This window comes from Octopus bimaculoides, chromosome 11, assembly GCF_046866305.1.
Source record: "Octopus bimaculoides isolate indiv1 chromosome 11, ASM4686630v1, whole genome shotgun sequence".
NCBI lineage: Eukaryota > Metazoa > Mollusca > Cephalopoda > Octopoda > Octopodidae > Octopus > Octopus bimaculoides.
The window spans coordinates 23,367,104-23,381,385 of record NC_142938.1 but is presented as its reverse complement, the minus strand read 5'-3'; the positions used below and the strand labels follow the sequence as shown (position 1 = coordinate 23,381,385).

At 35.2% G+C, this 14,282-nt stretch overlaps 1 protein-coding gene across 6 annotated transcripts in view; it reads left to right on the top strand.

The window, feature by feature from the left end:
• Positions 1-14,282, top strand: part of LOC106877480 (protocadherin-like wing polarity protein stan) — a 309,480-nt gene that overhangs the window by 132,350 nt on the left and 162,848 nt on the right. For all 6 annotated transcript variants that reach the window (XM_014926393.3, XM_089359659.1, XM_014926392.3 and 3 more), the window contains exon 2: positions 189-541. In XM_014926393.3, the coding sequence (XP_014781879.1) occupies positions 189-541 (353 nt within the window). The remainder of the gene's footprint in view (positions 1-188; positions 542-14,282) is intronic.

The following is a 14,282-nucleotide window of genomic DNA, read 5'->3' as shown; positions in this document are numbered from 1 at the left end:
AAGTTGCACTTTCATTTAACAGTCAAGAAAACATTCATTTGCTTTAAAGTCTCATTAATATACTTCAGCAGTATCCTGTTTTACCTTTTTATAATATTTGCCAATATTTTCTACAAAAATGTTTTGCTCTGATTTGATGAAATTACCTAAAGCTAACCATTTTTTTTCTTTTTATCTTTTTTTTACAGATGGACTGAACGAAGCAAAAGCTATTTGTCACCTCTATGTGCGTTTAGTGACAGATGAGATTCTGAGGCACAGCATAACAATTCGACTAAACAACATGACATCTGAAGCATTCTTGTCACCCCTCTATAACTTCTTCATCAATGCTTTGGCCACTGTTCTACACACTGACGAGAAAAATATTCTTGTCATCAATGTGCAGGATGACACTGATGTGACAGCACAGATCCTCAATGTTAGTGTAACTGTGCATTCTGGAATGGCTGACGGAAATGACATCTACCTTACACCACAGTACTTGCAGGAGCAAATTTACCTTCAAAGAACTCTTTTGGCCAATTTATCAGCACTACAGGTGAGAGAATAATATTCTTTGTTTATAATATTGGTTTCAAATTTTTAAGGCAGCAAGCATACCAGGCAAAATGCTTAGCTGCATTTTGTCCATCTTTACATTCTGAGTTCAAGTTCTGCTGAGGTTGACTTTTGATAGCATGCCTAGCAAAATGCTTTGCAGCATTTTGTCTGTCTTTACAATCTGAGTTGAAATTCTGCTGAGGTCAACTTTGCTTTTCATCCTTTCATGGTCGATAAAATAAGTACCAGTTGAGGACTGGGATTCATGTAATTGACTTACCCTTCCTACCAAATTGCTGGCCTTGTGCCAAAATTTGAAATCAATATTGCTTTCAAATTTTGGTACAAGGCCAGAAGTTTCGAAGAAGGGGCTGAGTCAATTAGATCAATCCCAGTCCTCAGCTGGTACTTATTTTATTGACCACGAAATGATGAAAGGCAAAGCAGAATTTGAACTCAGATCGTAAAGACAGACAAAATGCTACAAAGCATTTTGCCTGGCATGCTATCAATTCTGCTAACTTACTGCCCTTTCTTTGTTTTTAACATTATTTGAATAGATGGAGTGACAAAATCATTAGAGTATCAGACAAAATGGCTTCCAGGTATAGCCCTTTGTGTTCTGAGTTCAAATCCTGTTGAACTCAACTTAGCTATTATCATTCCAAGGGTTGATAAAATAAAGTATCAGTCAAGAAATAGATCAGTTTGATTGTCTATATTTTCTCCCAGAGTGTGTGACCTTGTATTAATGCTAGAAATTGATATTTAATTAGAAGTTAGAGCAGCAAGCTGGCAGACTCGTTAGCATACTGGGCAAAATGCTTAGTCACATTTTGTCAGTTTTTACATTCTGAGTTCCAATTCTGTTGAGTCACCTTTGCTTTTCATTGTTTCAGTGTTGATAAAAATAAGTACCAGTCATGCACTGGTGTCAATGTAATTGACTTGGTCTCCCTCAGAACTGATGGCCTTGTGCCAGAATTTGAACCCAATATCTAATTAGAAGTTTACTGCAGTTGATAATAATAATGATTTTTTACTTTGTTACAAAGTGTCACTAATATTGTAAGGGAAGGTGTGTGTGTGTGTCTTGACTTTGTATGATAATTATAAATGAGTGTCATTGTTATAAAAGTGGTCCAATTTTCTGCAAAAATGTCTGGCCATTGGGAAATATTACTTTGCTTGGAAACAGGTTAGGGTTGGTGAGAGGAAGTGCATCTGGCCATAGAGAATCTGCCTCTCTAATCTATGCAAGAATGAAAAAGTGGGTGTTAAATGTGCACTTTGATGATGATATTTAGTCTATTTATATTTTATATTTAATCAAATATACTTATGTATTATCTTAAGCTGAAATTACAGAGATTGTGACTATTAATTTCGTGTTTTACCAGTTTTCAAGCAGTCAGTTTAGAAAGTTAGACAACTATATTTTTACTAGCTAAATCAACGTATCAACTTTTAAAATACTTTTCTATATTTGTTGATTTTTTATGGTGAAAAATAAGTTCATCAAAATTTGTATCTTGTAGTTGAAATATTGTTCATGTATGTACATTTATTTACACAGACATTATCTGGAGAAGCTTTGAGGATAACAATACTTTAAATGTTCCAACTCTTTTTTCTTTGAGATCTTCTGGGTTCACTGCTGTTATGTAGCTATAGAAGATGATTGATGGGCTCAATTTAGAATGGCATTCCAAAGGAATACCAGTAAGTGCCAGGACACTGTTTATATATAATAATAAGGTGATGTTGGGTGGACAACACCAGGAGTTTTTGAAGTTTGACCCATAAAACTAATAGAGAGAAGACAGAGAATCATTTTTCATTGTTTTGTTAAGATTTGGTTCCATACTTATTTTTTAAAATTCTGTGTCACATCATTGTTCTTTGAAGCTACATTAAAGAGGGTAAAAAGGTCATTGGCTTTTCTGATGTTAAGAATAAGAGACTTGAGTGAAGATGGTACTGCTACATTTCTTTTTTGTTAAAGTCACTAGAAGTTTATAAAATATTGTAGACAAAGAAAATATTTAGAATTTATAAAAGCTTAAGAAAAAAGATTATAATATTCAGAGGGTTAGAGTTCTTGTTATGTTGGTAGATCTTGACGTTTTGACGTAATAAATTTGAAATTCATTTAATTATTGTATATATGTAAATAAATAGCAATATATTTTTTATTTAAAAAAAATTTTATTATGCTAATTAGTTTTTTAAAAGTTAAACAGTTAAAAGATCGACATCACAATGTCATCCAAAAATATGCTGTATTTAATTCTTTAGTATTTAAACTGGTCATATCTTGTCCATATTCTACCTGTTTTATATTAAAAAGACCAGATCTGGCCTCTTACACCTATAATGTCATTCTAAAAACAAATATCATGTTATCAAAATTTAGAAGCTACAAGATTAATGTATGATTAATTCAAAACAATGTGAATAAATAAACATTACACTTGACAGAGAGTAATCTGAATGCTAAAGGGTTAAAGAGTGTTATTTACATATGCCATAACTGACCCAAGTATTCTACCTATTTTATGTTAAAATGGCCATATCTAGCTGCTTACAGTTACAATATCATTTAAAAAATAAACATCATGTCATCCAAATCTTGAAGCTACAAGATAGTGCCTGATTAATTCAAAACAATGTGAAGAAACAAACATTACACTTGATAAAGTAATGTGAATGCTAAAGTGTTAAAAAAATGTTATTTACATACAACCCATTAGTAATTTAGAAGTTAGCAAAAAGGGTGTTATTTACATACAACCCATCAGTAATTTAGAAGATAGCAAGATTTGTTGATAAAGTCAACAGTTGGAAAATGCAAGATATTTCAACAGTGATGTTATTCACAGTATCTCCTCTTTCACTAAACTGGCATGACTATTACATGACTATCATTGTGCTTTTCAATTCAGGTGTGGTGATAGCTTAATCTGTTAACCTATCTGGCCTTGTTCTTTCTTTCAACTAAAGAGCACCAAATTCTCACTTTTCACAAGGTCTCAAGTTAGTGTGGATATATAATCTGCCCTGTACTTGACTGAAAAAGATAATTACTTGATCAAAAGAATAACTGAAGTAATATGTTATTTTATCTGTCACTATCTTACACCATGTACTTTTCTGCCCTTGTTTTTCTCTAGTGTTGAAGTTATGAAAACATTCATGTCTTTGTATATTACAAAAGTCTTAACTAGTTCTTTGTATTTTGGATAGCTGTACAAACACTGTATTAAGTTGTCTACTTTTTAAAAAATTTATTACTTTTGTTTGTATAATTGTTTTGTTTTGTTTTGTTAAATTCACCATGCTTTTTAACAACAATCTCTTAATGATGTTAACACTTAAATGAATACAAACTATTTGAAGAGCCATTTAGTGCAAATGGATAAGTATGCAAGTTATACTGAACTCCAAAACTTTTAGCTTACTTCTTTTTTATCTTTCATCATTTATCTTTTACTTCTTTCATTCATTGGACTGTGGCCATGCTGGGGCATTACCTTGAAGGGCTTAGTCAAACAAACTGACCCTAGTCCTCTTTGTTAAACCTGATATTTATTCTGTCAGACCCTTTTGCTGAACTGCTATATTATGGAGATGTAAACAAACCAGCACCAGTTGTAAAGTAATGGTGATGGTGAGATTAAACATAACACATGCACACACACACACACACACACACACACACACACACACATGTATGTATGTATATATAAATAAATGATGAATTTCTTCAAGTTTCCGCCTACCAAATCCACTCAAAGGCTTTAATCAGCTCAGGGCTATAGTAGAATACACTTGCTCAAGGTGCTACACAGTGGGACTAAACCCAAGACCATAGGGTTGGGAAGCAAGATTCTTAAACATACAGTCAAGCCTGCACCTGTTACATATAAACATGTAATTATTTAAAATTCAAATTTTTGTTGATGTTGTGTAAATGGGTTGTTTTAGTTCTGACCCATCTAACTGACAAGAGAGCATCCACCCAAACAATGTAAACCACATCACACTGAGATTTAAACCCAATTATTTTTTAACTGTAATTTTAACCCTTTAGCATTCAGATTATTTTGTTAAATATAATGGCATTTGTGCCGGTGGCATGTGTAAAGACATTCGAGTGAGATCGTTGCCAGTGCTGCTGGACTGGCTCCTATGCAGGTGACACGAAACTCGGCTTGTGAAGACCTGTTGGGGCAAGCGAAAGCGAAATCATGATGGCACCTGTGCCCAGTGTTGCCTTCCTGGCACTTGTGCCGGTGGCACGTGCAAAGACATTCGAGTCAGATCGTGCCAGTGCCGCTGGACTGGCTCCTGTGCAGGTGGCATGTAAAATACACCATTTTGAGCGTGGCCGTTGCCAGTACCACCGACTTTGTGCTGGTGGCACATAAAAGCACCCACTACACTCTCAGAGTGGTTGGCATTAGGAAGGGCAGCCAGCTGTAGAAACTCTACCAAATCAGATTGGAGCCTGGTGTAGCCATCTGGTTCACCAGTCCTCAGTCAAATCATCCAACCCATGCTAGCATGGAAAGCGGACGTTAAACGATGATGATGATGATGATGAATGCATATTTATTCACATTGTTTTGAATTAATCATACCTAACCTCATACTTTTGAGATTTGAAAGATGTCATTCAGTATTTTTAGTGATATTGTAGTATAGGTGTGAGAGGCCAGATCAAGCCAGTTTGAACATAAAGCAAGTAGAATATTTCGGCTGGATATGGTTGGTTCAAATGCTAAAAGGTTAAATTAATGAAGGGAAAATCTCTGTTCAAATGTTTGGTGAGATATAATGTATTGTTTGTAGTAAGACACAAGTAATCAGTAAGTTGACATTTTGATACTGTAAATATTTACAATTAATTACATGTTGTAATTGGTATGTTGGACTTAAGTTTTGTGAAATGTGTTCAGCTCTATGTTAATAACAACCTGCGGATAATCCATGAAGATATTTGTTATTTAATCACAGATTCAGCTGGAAATATATTACCAATAATGATTATTATGTCTACGAACAACCGTCAAATGACATGTGTTTCTGCTATATTGCCATTATATTTTTATAATAGATATACATTCACATCTATAATATATATTAATTGGATCTAGAAATGAGTACTGATTTTATAACGAGAATACAGATGATCAATTTTATGATGGGCTCTGAAGTATCAACAAGTATCAACATTATGACTGGAACATTAATGCTGACTTTATAACCAGAACTGTCATTGCTAGGTTTATGATGAGATGATTTGGTATGAAGATGATATTAAAGCACCATATTTTCCTCACCTGTTCATCTGCAGTAGTAAATTACTTCACTCAGTCTCATTATATTTATGCATGAATAGCACAACACAAAGCCAGACATTGACAAACTAATATCTCTCTTTCTCTCACCCTGCCCCTCAATTTATGTTGCAACTTCAATCTGTTGTTATTCAAATGAACAGTGCTGCTATAATTTGAGGTCTAGCTAATAACACCCAGCTCAGAATTATTTTTATCTAAACGAGCCAAGGAAAGAGTAGCTCAGAGCTAACTGTGTGTGTGCATGTGTGTGTATGCATGCTGGCATTGCTGTTTTGTTAATGAGTTCTCTTTGAAGCCATGTAGTTCTGGGTTTGATCTCACTGCACAACCCTTTGGGCAAGTGTCTTCTACTAAAACCTCAAGTTGACCTATAACTTATGAGTAGAATTTTGTTGAAAGCAGGTGTGGCTGTGTGGTAAGAAGCTTGCTTCCTAACCACATGGTTTTGGGTTCAGTCCCATTGCAAGGCAGCTTGGGCAAGTGTCTTCTACTATAGCCTCAGGTCAACCAAAGCCTTGTGAGTGCATTTGGTAGACAGAAACTGAAAGAAGCCCATAATATATATATATGTGTGTGCGTGTGTGTGTGTGTGTGTGTGTGCGCGCATGTGTTTGTGTCTGTGTTTGTTCCTCCGCCATCGCTTGACAACCGATGTTGGTGTGTTTATGTCCTTGTATCTTAGCGGTTTGGCAAAATAGACTGCTAGAATAAGTACTAGGCTTACAGAGAATAAGTCTTTGGGTTGATTTGTTCAACTAAAGCCCTTTAAGGTGGTGCTCCAGCATGGCCACAATCTGAAACAAAAAAGTAAAAAAGAAAAAAAGATATGTGGAAGCCTGCACTTGTGTGTGTGTGTGTGTGTGTGTGTGTGTGTGTGTGTGTGTGTGTGTGTGTGTGTTTGATTACTTTTGCACTGATCTAGGAACCAGTGTTGTTTGTTTATGTAGTGTACATTTTCTGTAAGCTTCAGTGTGCTCTAGGATGGGTCTTAAGTTTGATCTTGTAGCATTAAGTTATTGATAAACAGCTTTCCATTGATAAAATATCAGTCTATTGCAAATGGGTGCCAATCATAAGGCCAAATGTGAGTAGTCTGAATTTCAAATGAACCATATAATCAAACTATCAAAAGATCAAAGCTCTAAATTTCGAAATATTTAAGGGGGAAATAATAAGAAAGATGGTCTTGAAAGACATAAGTTTACAGTTTTAAAAAGTAGTTTATTTGGGAAAATGTTACATATTTACTTGAAAAAAGTGTGTTGCAGAGGTATGATATCAAAGATATAAATGAAAACTTAAACAGTTTGTCTAAAATTTCCATTCTTCAAATATGTTTTGTTATAGAATATTGTCCTTATTTTCTTTTGGTACAAACATACTGAACAATATAAAAAAAAGCTTAAATTTTATATTAGCTTCATACAGCAAAGAATTGAAGAAAAAGAAGATAAGCAAATGCATAAGCTTCACACTAATGTATCAAAATTAAACACATTGATATTTTTAGATGCCAGATGTACCGAAAATCCATTTAAATTAAGACTCATCTACATATGTTATTAACGTAACCTCCTCCCGCTCCTACACTATTTAGTATCAAATCTCTCTTCATTCATAAAGGTGTTGCTTAATCCATCATTACAAATTCAAGAAGCCACTAATCTGATTATCAATGACTGCCTTCTGTGTTAAATACTAGAATAAACATACTGTCTTAAAGATAGCATCTTTGGCATTGAGACTTGTGTTTTGTATGTTATAATTAATTCTAGTCATGATCATCTCACTATTTTAGGAGTTTGTAGGATTACATTGTTAAATATATCCTTTCTTTATTTAAGGTGATAAGGTGTGAGTATTTGGCTGCTATTTCTGGCATGCTGAACAAATGTATAGTGTCCCTTATTGATTTATAATCTTTGCATGTTTATATAGTGTGTGTGTGTGTGTGTGTGTGTGTGTGTGTGTGTGTGTGTGTGTGCATGTATACAGACGTAGATAAGTCTTAAAAGAAAAGAGCTTTGATATCTTATGTAGAGCAAGGTGGCAAGCTGACAGAATTATAAGTATGCTGGGCAAAATGTTTAATGGAATTTTGTGTGTCTTCACATTCTGTGTTCAAATTCCACTAAGGTCAGCTTTGCCTTTCGTCTTTTTGCAGTCAGTAAAATAAGTACCAGCTGAACACTGGGGATGATGAGATTGACTTAGCTTCTTCCCCAAAACTGCTGGCCTTGTACCAAAATTTGAAACCAATATCTTATGTAATGTATTTATTCAGGTAGTTTAGCTGCCAATGACTCTCATGGGCATCAGAGACTGGCAGGTATGTGTCCGTGTGTCTAGGAACTTCTGAATGATTGTGGGAGCCATTTTCTTTGTACACTTATCTACTTGTGTATGTATGTGTGTGTGTGTGTGTGTTTGTTTGTGTATAATTTTGCTAACTTATGTTGCTATAGCAGACACACTGGCCCACCCCCATCACAAAGTTCACCAAACTCAATCCACCCCATTGCCATTGTTACTTTGTTCCCTGCCACTGCTCCTTTATGCTAACCCCTAACTTCACTCTTCCTCTTTACTCTCCATACCTGAACAACAATATGGGTAAGACTATTTACACAGTAATTAAAAATGAGTTACTAGTTGTTTGTCTCACACGTACCTGTTTAAGACTAATATCCTAACCAGGGCCAAAATAATATAAAGTCAAGAATTAGTTTTAATAGGAACATTAAGAAAAATTCCAGATTTAGATGTAGGAATGTAAGAATTTTCATCTACAGAGTTATAAAAGACTTCTGAAAGGATGTCTGTTTTGTTTGTAGTGGTGGTGGTGGTGGTAGGAGACCCTTCAAAAGTACAACTTTGATCTGGTGATGTACTGTTTAAGATGCATAAACCAGGTGATGAATCATTCAAATTTGCTTCTAGTTTTTGTATGTGATAACAGATGTAGCATGGTGTAAGATATGAAGCTGTTGTGGGATTTGTGTTGACTATATAAAGCAGTTGTTTTTAACTTGGATGGTAACATCTCATTGGGGGCTTTGTGAGCTCACAAGGAGGTTGCAAATGTCGAGCAACATTATGGAGGGAGATGGGACACTGGGGATTTTGTTGGAATGAGAACATAAATCAGAAATTGTGTTGACATTGAGCAGGAAACAAAACTGATCCTGCACCCAAGGTGCAATATAATTTCATTATATCTGGCAATATGAAGTTCTTGAGAAGACCTACCCACGTCAGCGAAACTGAATTCTAAAAGCACTGTGTATCCCACCCACACTTAACAAGAAAATTTCTCACACACTCTACCACAACAAACCAAACTACATCTCTTCTCTTCCTCACATTTCCACTTCATGCACTAGGCTTGCCTCCCACTCCCCAATCCTGTCATCTTGGCCCTGTGTCACTGTATCATTGCTATCTGCTAGCTTCTAACCTGCATGTTCCACCCATGACCTGTTTCACCGGGTCATTGTGTATGCCTGGCACTTTGCTACCATCTCTATCCTGCTGTCTCCTTCTCTCTCTCTCCTTCTGCTGCACTTCCCTCAGTTTGGGTAACCATGTATTTCCTTTGCAGCAGCACATCTGTTTCTCTCTTCATTCCTGATCTCTCTCTCTCTCTCTCTCCGGCCGGGTAACATTGTACCTCCTCTATAGCAAGACACCTGTTTCTATCTCTCTGCCTCACTATAACCTTTTATCATCTGACACAAGATCACTTCCGCCAATGCCCCCTCCCTTCTCAAAAGAGGTTTTTTTTTCCTTGCAAGTACTTGATGACCCTGACAGTGCAGGTGCCACTTAAAAGTACCCGGTCCACAATGTAAAGTGGTTGGTGTTTGGAAGGGCATCCAGCTGTAAAAACCTTGCCAAAACTGACCTTACCTGTGCTTGTGCCACATAAAAAAGCACTAAGTCCACTCTGCTGAGTGGTTGGTGTTAGGAAGGGCATCCACCTGTAAAAACCCTGCCAAAACAGTTATAGAAGTCTGGGTCAGGCTTCTGCCTGGCTGGCTCTTGTCAAACCGTCCTACCCATGCCAGCATGGAAGGCAGATGTTAAATGATGATAATGATGAACTCCTCACCTTCTTTAGTAATTCCCATAAAAAATTAACGTAGGTAATACCAATCCATGCAAATATCTAATAAGAGACACATACTGGATTGGATACTGTAAGAAAGTATGGATAAACCACTGTGTAGAATTAGCTTCTTTTAATTAAAATATTCTGTTTTTCCCTTCTTCCTTCTTTGCAGAACATGCAAAACTGGGTGCTTGTAAAAGCACCCTGCTTTGCACCATTCGGTGAAAGGGGGTACTCATTTACAAAAGGTCAACACCTATTAGAATAAATAATATCACGTGGAATTGTTTTAACTTAAGCAGACTTGTGTCCCCCACTTTTGAATCATTAAGTACAAACCTTAATGAGTTGGTAATGTTATACAATTTGAGGCCTAAGTAAGATCTTTATGAAGAGTTAAATATAAAGAAGGTACTGTAAAGCACCCTTGCTCACTACCTGAAATATGAAAGTATAATGGTTATTGTTTCCAGCAACTAGGTCAAATTCATATTAACTTAGCAGCTTGGAAGATGATGGTTTATGCTTATGAAGGATTCCAAAGATTTAAACATAAAAAAACCAACTAGATCATGAGTGTACATGTGTACTGTCCACTATTACAGAAATAACTCTATCAGTATAAATAGCAACTACTCAAATCATTCCTTATATACAAAGTATACAGAATTAGATTGTCTGTCAAAGATATTTTGTAAGAGCCATTCATTTAGATATGAAATCTAAAGATAAATTGATTAGGAAAGAATTGTGCATGAAAAATAGACAAAAAGGATGAGAGGTTATTTTTTTGTTCATAAAGTGGAATAGATTGCTTGCTGATCAAAGAAGAATTCCATCTGACAACTAAACTGTTGTATTTAAAAGTGCTCCTACTCATCTATGAGTTGACAATCATCTCTCTCTCTCTCTCTCTCTCTCTCAATTGTGTATATAGACACACACACACATATAAGCATGCACACACACACACACACACACACACACACATGCATGTGTGTGTAAATACATAAGTGTGTACTCGTACTTGCTGAAGCATATTTAAACATCAAGATCAGTTTTTCCATACGAAGAAGTATTGGATTGTTCTTGGAATTCAAGCATTTATATATGTATATGGCTATAAATGGAATGTTCAATGACAGTCAGATTGACCAATTGATTAACCAATGAAAATGATAGGTAACCCACAAAGGAATGTAAATGTAAATGTAAATTTGAATATTTATTGATCTTTTGAAAGATAGTAGAGAGCATAGCTCAAGTAGTGGTCAAAACCCCATTTGAATATGTATATTTGTATGTGTGTGATTGTTATACATACAGTGACTTCTCTGGTCCCTTTATGTTGGCTCCGTTTTATTTGTCATGGTGTGTGTCTGTGTACTTCCTTCCTTCTATGTCATTTTTTCCCTTTCACACACACACACACACACACACACACACACTATATTCTGTACTTAATAAAGTAATGAAGAACAAAGAAAAAAATATAACCTACCACTTTTTCTTCTTTCGTTTTTTTTAACTCTAATCAAATCCCTTTTATTGAAACTTAATGTCCCAATTGCACCATAACAAAGTTTCTTTAACTCACAAACCACAAAGTTTTCAATATAAAATAAATAATAAGAGAGAAAAGGCTCCAGAACAATAAAACTGTTTTGAGAAAAAACTTTAGTGTGACACTTTACTGAACTTTTACTATAAGTGTCCTCCAGAACATATATGGTGGCTTCAATGTTGGCTGAGGATTTAATTGTTCTCCTTCTACTACCTGAAATCTGACAGGTGGTCAAGTTGCTGATTGACAAGTGCCCCCCCTCTCACCTTTGCCTCCTTGCCTCCCTTTAAATCTAATTGGTAGGATTAACAGTGACTTAGATTAAGATGTAAATGCATGAATGTATGGACATGAGCCTAATACATGCATGTATGTATTCATGTTTGTGTATTTTGCTGGATGTGTGTGTGTGTCTGTGTGTGTTTGTGTGTGTGTGTGTGTGTTTGTGTGTGTGTGTGCATGTGTGTGTGTGTGTACATATATCTACAAACATGGAGATTCATGCTTATGTATGTATAGAGCTGCAGAATGTGTGCGTGTGTGTGTGCGCGCACGTGCCTGTATACACATGTTTATATATCTACAAGTATGTAAAATTCATAATTATGTGTGTACAGCTGCATATAAAATAAAAGAATAACAATGAATAGATGTAGAAAGACAGATTAATATAGTATTAAAATAGATTGAGAAAATATGCGTTGTGAGGGTCAGCGAGTAAAGTCAGTTATTAAAAATGTTCAAGCCAAGTTTGTCATAAGAACTGTTGTCTTTTTTTTTTTTTTTTTTCTTGGTTTTCCTCTTCATCTGAACATGAAGATAGATGGTAAAAGAAGTGTTGTTGTTGGGCTGGAAGTAAAATTTCCCAGGATTCTGGAGTTTATCTAGTTTAACCCTTTTGATATCAACTTATCTTGAAAAGGCCCTTGGTTCTATGAGACAAACTTTCTGTTTTAAAGTGATTTGAATTAAACCTTCCACCAAAATTTCATGTTAATTCATGTTCTAAACACCAGTTTAATAATGTCAAAGTTATTTTATTAAATTTTTCGTTATTTTCATTATTAATTAAACTAAAGACAATGTATTTCAGCAGGAATATTGTAACAAAAGAGTTAATCAGCTTATACAATCTCTAAGTAGCCATTCAATGATTTGTTGGTTATCTTGAGTTCCAGTAATTTTGCATTTAATCTGGTTAAATACAACATTGAAAGCAAGACAATGGTTTCTTCTGTGAATTATCATCATTGCTCTAATGTTAGTTTGTTGAAGTAGATTTTCTATAGGCAACTGCCCTTCATATCACCAACCCTTACCTGTTTCCAAGCAAAGTAATATTTTCTCTATGATAGGACATGTTTCCATGGAAGATTGGAAATGAATGACATTATTTGTATAACAGTAACACTAGTTTACAACTATTGTGCAATGCTGAGAGAGAGAGAGAGTGAGGCTTCATCCAGTTTCTGTCTACCAAATCATGTGATAGGGCTTTGGTCAACCTGAGTCTGTAGTTGAAGGCACTTGCACAACATGTCATAAAGTCGGACTGAACCTGAAACCATGTGGTTGGAAAGCAAACTTCTTGACTTCAACAACCATGTCCATGCCTCATAGGTATGCCTGAGTCTGAATTTGTTAAAGAAGATGAGAATATGATCTCATTGAGACTGTTTTTCAAATAAATGACCTAGACTAAAATCATAGTTATTAAGAAGCTATAAAATTTCACAAGTAATTCCACAAGTAAAACGTGTGAAACTGTACCTTCATATAAGAACTGAACAAACTTTTGCCCAAGTTGATGTTATTTAAAAATTGGGGATTAAAAAAGAAAGAAAAAACACTGTGGCAATATCTTAATAATGGTATTTCTTCACTTCCTATGTGGGTCACTGCCTTGGTCAAGTCGATAGCTCATGAGCCACAGAGGGAGACCTGTAGTAGTTTGACCTGCTACAAATAGTTGCTAATTGTCCTGCAAATTACACCTTACCATCATAAATAAGGCAGGACACTAGATAATGTAGTTTTTGATAAAGTGTCAAAAAATAAGACTGGTTGGTCATGGATGTAGTGATTTTGATCATAATAAGTCAGCTCAGCCAGAACAGAGCTTTGGCTAAGCAATACAATGGGTTAGTATTAGCAATGCCAGTTCTTGTCTTACTTTAGAGTTTTGCTGTAGCAGAGGCTGTCTTTTTTCACTTGTTTAGCTCTTAAGTCAACCTTCATTGAAAAGACCCATGTTTCTTAGTTCTTTAATTTGTGTTAGCTATTATGGCTGAGGCTATGCTGAAGCACTGCCTTCAAAGGCATTGTAACCATCATCATGCTGTCTTTTATATAATAGGCATTTCATTATCTGATGTAGTCATTCTGTTTTAAAATGATCAGATGTGATTTGAAAAAGATTTGGTGTTTATTTCTAGCAAGTTGAGTGCACACAAAGAAGCTCTCTCAGTGGCTCTTTACCTCTTTGTGTTTGTGTGTGTTTCTGCATTTAAAGTGTTTGTTTGTGTGTGTTTCTGTGTTTAAAGTGTTTGTTTATTTGTTATTGTGCCAGTGATCTGACATCCCGTTTGTTTGTTTTTAACCAAAAGTTCACTCTATTATTTACTGAATTTATGTTTTCACTTGTGTATTTTGAGAATGGGGAAAATGAATTAGAACAAATGTAAAAATCAAAATCAAC